Source organism: Acanthochromis polyacanthus, chromosome 18, assembly GCF_021347895.1.
Source record: "Acanthochromis polyacanthus isolate Apoly-LR-REF ecotype Palm Island chromosome 18, KAUST_Apoly_ChrSc, whole genome shotgun sequence".
In the NCBI taxonomy this organism is placed as follows: Eukaryota; Metazoa; Chordata; class Actinopteri; family Pomacentridae; genus Acanthochromis; species Acanthochromis polyacanthus.
Window position 1 is genome coordinate 14,115,341 of NC_067130.1, and position 6,008 is coordinate 14,121,348.

General features: G+C 38.2%; 1 protein-coding gene and 4 non-coding genes across 5 annotated transcripts; all 5 read right to left on the minus strand.

The window, feature by feature from the left end:
- Positions 1-686: 686 nt before the first annotated feature.
- Positions 687-5,656, minus strand: rpl7a (ribosomal protein L7a). Its single transcript, XM_022219118.2, is given in 11 exon segments — positions 687-821; positions 928-997; positions 1,351-1,481; positions 1,747-1,826; positions 2,231-2,371; positions 2,624-2,668; positions 2,671-2,772; positions 2,964-3,005; positions 3,008-3,040; positions 3,043-3,079; positions 5,630-5,656. Coding segments are annotated over 11 exon segments (813 nt in total). The 3' UTR covers positions 687-716.
- Positions 1,610-1,686, minus strand: LOC127530990 (small nucleolar RNA SNORD36). Its single transcript, XR_007937781.1, has one exon. It is a non-coding gene; the product is annotated as a small nucleolar RNA SNORD36 (small nucleolar RNA).
- LOC127530989 (small nucleolar RNA SNORD36) lies at positions 1,906-1,978 on the minus strand. Its single transcript, XR_007937780.1, has one exon. It is a non-coding gene; the product is annotated as a small nucleolar RNA SNORD36 (small nucleolar RNA).
- Positions 2,457-2,527, minus strand: LOC127530992 (small nucleolar RNA SNORD24). The gene has a single exon (XR_007937783.1). It is a non-coding gene; the product is annotated as a small nucleolar RNA SNORD24 (small nucleolar RNA).
- LOC127530991 (small nucleolar RNA SNORD24) lies at positions 2,843-2,915 on the minus strand. Its single transcript, XR_007937782.1, has one exon. It is a non-coding gene; the product is annotated as a small nucleolar RNA SNORD24 (small nucleolar RNA).
- Positions 5,657-6,008: the final 352 nt, after the last annotated feature.

Sequence of the window (6,008 nt, forward strand, 5' to 3'; positions counted from 1 at the left end):
GAGAACAAATTAATGTACCTCTCATTCTTGTGTTACATTTTACCAACATATGAACTTATGGGATCTCTCAAGCTAAATTAACACAAAGTAGGCACTTTTACTGAGATACTATTTTACAGTTCAGGAAAATTGATTTGGATGTAATCTCTGGTTCAGTTGCTAAAATGGCACAAAAGCATTGTTAGTTTCATTCTCCTTTAGACAATTTGTACATCTGAGAGTCCTAAATTAGCTTTCTACAAGGTGTGAAGGTACTTCTATCTTATAGATTTTTAACCCTTTCTGAATTCTGTTTCATGTAACCTCTTGGTGACCCCATCAAATCTTCTGCCTTTAGAAAATTTCATAAATATTCCCACCATCAACTTAGTTTTGATTTAGGCAATTTACAAGTTCATATAACCATTTTCTCACCTTAGTCTGATCAATTACGTTCAAATTAATGTGCAGGTACTTCTAGTAAAATGTTGTTAAAATAAAAAATCTCAAATCCAGGAGGTAAAAACACTTTTCAGTTCAGTCTCTCCATACAAAGACACAGAACAAATACATGTGAATAACAGTACCAGGATGTTGCAGTTACATGTTCTTTCCTTGTCTGTATTGAATTAATAGTTTACAGTTGCAATTTGGTTCCAAAATACCATATATTCAGTTTAAGTAACAATAAAACAGAGTCTCTCCAATTAGGACATAAATTTTTTATTCCAAACAATTTAACCAAGCTTGGTTGCCAGTTCCTTGGCCTTTGCCTTCTCCAGCTTAGAGATGCGGGCTGTGGATTTGGGGCCCATGATGCCGCCTCCCCAGTGACGACGGATCTAGAAAACAAGTTGGGAAACAGTTTAAAAATTGGCTTTTTTTGGGGACACAAATAAGCAATTTTGTAAAAATGTAGAGATGAAAACTGTTAACACTAATATTTACCTCCTCGTATCTGTCATTGTAGTTGGTCTTGATGGCTTCCACAAGCTTGGCAAGTGCACCTTTATCCTCACTGGAGAGACAAAAAACAAGGCCAGTCAATACAGCATCAATTTCATGGAGATAAAGCTGCTAACTATTTCAAAAAGCTTCTATGAAAGCACCTTCAACTCAATGTATTGTGTATCAGATTTCAAGTAAATGCCTCATTAGGTCTAGATCGTATATAAGTAAAACAGTTTGGCAATTACATGTAAACCACTGATGTTCAAAACAGGAACAGTGTAAGAACTTTGAGATGGGAACTAATGTTAAGAAGTTTCTACACTTCAGATTGATAGCATCCAATTCTACATTAGCCAGTCACAAAGGGCAAACTGTGTTCAGAGTTACACTTGCACAAAACTATTTTGAATGCATACTTACGGGTTAATCTGTGTGAAGGCTACTGAAGTGCACGTCTTTCTGTGCACCAGTCTGCCCAGTCTAGCCTTGCCCTTGACGATGCAGTATGGGACGCCCATCTTGCGGCACAGAGCAGGCAGGAACACAACGAGCTAAAAACGTAGCAGAACCACAGAGGAAAATATAAGCATTTTGGGAACACATTTTTACCTGCAAGTAATACTAAGAAAGGCAATGCCCACATTGAGTCATTGTCAAAACTTGTTTTTGCTTCGCGGTCTCTGCTCAGGGTTAAAAAGCTCGTATGTTTTGATCCACACAGAGGATTCAGGTGAAGAAATTCAGACATCATCGCCAGTGACCACTTTCTAAACCAAACAAACCTAATATGCAGCCAAGATAATGTACACATCTTACCTCAATTGGATCCACATCGTGGGCAATGATGACCAGCTGGGCCTTCTTGCTCTCCACCAGAGAGGTGACGGTGTTCACACCTGTAGAAAGGTTTAACATTTAAGTGACTTCTGTTCCGCTACCACGCAATCCAGAAAAACAAACTTTCATATTTTGGCCAATGCTCAGGGTTAAAAAGCTCGATAAACATCAAGGCAAGTTTCAGGTGAAGAAATTCAAGTCATCACTGCATCCAGGCCACAAGATCAAAATAAGTCTGTCAAGAAATTAACTCTAAATATAAAACTACAGTGTTTTCACCATTAGAAAGTGACTAAACCAGCTTCATAGAGGATAAACAACAGTAACCCTCAACAGCACTTTAGGTCAACCACCATAATGTAGATAAGCTGCTGAATAATCAAGGGTGTTATTGAAATGTAGTCATGATGAACTTTAATACAGCTCTTCTGATACAAGCTTGTAGTTCCTCTTTATGTCTTACCTGCACGGAGGACAGGAGGCCTCTTGGTTGGGGCATCTCCCTTTCCAGCTGCCTTCGCTCAGCGCGAGCCAGCAGCCTCTGCTTTCTTCTCCTGCTTGGTCTCTGGCCGTACTTGTGGGCCAGCTTGAAGCAGCTGTGTGGCTGAGGAGGAACACAGCATATCAAAAACTTGCCAACTAACTATATTTATGATAAAGCAACACACATTACAGGTATTTCAAGCAAATGCATCAGTGATCTTGGTGGAAATGGTCAGCAGAACTGATCAGATAGCAATATTCTTTCACATCATTTGCAATTAATAACGTCATTACTCAAGCTTTGTTCTTCAGGTTGCTATTTAAGAACAAACAACTGTTTAGGGTGCAACCAGCGCTACCAAAAGTGTCTTACCGGTCTGGCGGTCCAGAGCCTGGGTGAACTGGTTGCTTGCAGGGGAACCTTCAGGCGCTTGTAGAGGATGGAGCGCTGCCTCTGCAGGCGAATGGTACGAGGCCATTTCACAAAGCGTGTCAAATCACGCTTAGGCTGAATATCCTGGCCTGTGGTAAACAAAAACAAATGTTCAGTACCTCACATCACACAGAAGGTCTTTTGTTTAAGATTCTACTGTGCATCAGCGATCTTGGTGGGAAATTGTCATCAGTGGTCTTAAGATAGCAAATATTCTTTTACATCATCTGCACTATTACAGTTTCAAAGCTCTCCCAAATTCCTGCATGCAGCTACTCACCGATGCCAAGTTCTTTGCCTCTTCTCAACAGGGGATTCACGACTTCTTGGCCTCATGTTTCTTGGCCACGGAAGGGCAGGTGCCACCTTCTTCCCCTTAGCCTTCTTTCCCTTAGGCTGTAAAGAAAACGGTTATTATTAGCATAATTTCAATTTTTGATTGCATGACAATTCCTCATGTCTAATGTTCAGATTTTCTAGCATGTCTGGCCTTTAGTATCTTCAGCTGTGCCCACTACCTTAATTATTTCCACTGCATCACAAAGTAGTCTGACAAGTTAATAACGGTCACTTGAGTAAAATCAAATACTGTGTAAAGTTCACGAGCATCTCAGTTACCAGCTAGCCAAAATCCCATGCTGATATAGTGCTATAGGAGGCATGCCATACAACCAAGGCTCAAAACCGATGCAACCAGTTTAGCTGCTAATACTCAGATACTAATTGAACAAAAACAATTATCACATTGAATTATTACTACATACACAACAAATGCTGCTTAGAGTTTAGCTATAGCTTTAAAAATTTAACGTCACCCTGTGTAGCTGCTAATGCTGAGGCCCATTCACTACCGGCTAACACTAGCCAGACACACTTATATCCTACTAGATAGACGCTCAGAGTACCGCTGTGCTCCCATAAGTTACATTATTAAGTTACGAACGTGGTATTAACCAAACACAGCAAATATATATGAAGCCAAATGAGCTCCGGAAATCCAGCGTGTTCACCAGCGTTAGCTTTAGCCTCCGACAGGCCAGCAACAGCGCTGCTCGTACCGGCTACACTTGAGTCAGTTCAGCCAAGTTTAGCCAAAAATAGCAAATCATCGATACACAATATCGACACAATATCCACACAGACACTTTTAATAACCTATATATGCGTTCCACAGAAGAAGAATAAGCTTCCAGACGAGGATGCAAGCAGATACAACAGCTAAAATTATCTCAGAGAAAGATGAGCTATGTACCCACCATGTCGGTTCAGGCAGAAAGGAAGACCGAGGGATTCTGGGTAGAGTAAATACCGCGAGGCTTCAGCGCGATAACGTGGCCTAGCTTAAACTGACCTGAGGTCAGATTTCACAGCGACTCGTCTGATCCGGCTCCATATTTTTACAATTTAGGATACTAACCCAGGACCAGTGCTCCAATAAACATACAGTTGTTCAAAAAAGACGCGTCGAACGTCATGCTCAACTGGACAGAGGAGATTTGTTTTAATTTTAATTTTCCATTATTTTCCATGAATAAATAAAATAAAATTAGTGCTAAAATAATAATATATAAAACAAAGAATAATATTTTATTCATTTATTACTTTTTAACATTTTATTTGGTTATATTGCAAGTAATAATTAAAATAGTTATTTTAATAAATAAAATAAAATAAATGATGAAACAATAAAATAATAAACTAAATAATAATTTTGTTATTTCAATAATAATAAACAACAAATGATTAATAATAGTAATATAATCATCATCATCATAATAATAAATAAAATAAATGCTATGTAAAAAAAAAAAAACGTAACCATAACTGTCCAGTAGATAGTGTTTAAACATCATGTAGAAAGTTATTTGATTTATTTGTTTTAACAATATCTTTATTTATTTTTGAAAGACAATTCTTTGTATAACAAAATAATACACAGTGAATGCACCAGTACCAGTTACTGAAATTTAAAACTGGGACAAAGTGTCTACAGAAGTCTACACAGAAGAAGAACATGGTGCATTAAATGAGATAAATGATGGCAACTCTCCATTAGAAAGAATGACAATTAAGATAAAAATAAACAAAAAAACGAATGGAAAAGTCAGGGAACCCTATGTGCAGCATTAAATGATCTTTTTTTTTTTTTTTTTTTTTTGGGGGGGGGGGGGGGGGGGGATGCACCTGTAGTTCCCCACTGTTGACTCAAACAAGCAAGAATGTGAACTGCCATATGACTTAAAGAAACTAACTACACTCAACAAAATATAAACACAACACTTTTGTTTTTGCTCCCATTTTTTATGAGATGACTCAAAGATCTAAAACTTTTTCCACATACACAATATCACCATTTCTCTCAAATATTGTTTACAAATCTGTGATAGTGAGCACTTCTCCTTTGCTGAGATAATCCATCCCACCTCACAGGTGTGCCATATCAAGATGCTGATTAGACACCATGATTAGTGCACAGGTGTGCCTTAGACTGCCCACATTAATAGGCCACTCTGAAAGGTGCAGTTTTATCACACAGCACAATGCCACAGATGTGGCAAGATTTGAGGGAGTGTGCAATTGGCATGCTGACAGCAGGAAGGTCAACCAGAGCTGTTGTTCGTGTATTGAATGTTCATTTCTCAACCATAAGCTGTCTCCAAAGGCGTTTCAAAGAATTACAGGCACACCTGTGCACTAATCATGGTGTCCAATCAGTATCTTGATATGGCACACCTGTGAGGTGGGATGGATTATCTCAGCAAAGGAGAAGTGCTCACTATCACAGATTTAGACAGATTTGTAGACAATATTTGAGAGAAATGGTGATATTGTGTATGTGGAAAAAGTTTTAGATCTTTGAGTTCATCTCATAAATAATGGGAGCAAAAACAAAAGTGTTGTGTTTATATATTTGTTGAGTGTAACAACCTAACCCTGCCCTATAACCATGTACTGGAGGTGGATTTTCCCCATGACCGAAGTTAGTCACTTAAACATTAGGTCTGTCAATGTTTGTATCATTACCTACTTGTCATTATAAAATATTTATTTTTAACAGTGCTGCCTCAGAGATTAGCAAATATATCTATGATCAGATCCCACCGGACTCCTTTAAGCGACGCACACATCCGTTACGCCACTTCCGTAAACAGGGAGCTTTACGAAAGCTGAATAAAATCCAAAAAGTATTGAAACATTATCTATCTATCTAGTAGTTTTTCAAAATTACATGTAGCTACTGTTTGATAAAGATACGTAGCTAACAAGGGAAAAAAACACAAAAACTGAGCTTTCATCTTTAAAGTTTCTCTCACTGTGCATGTTT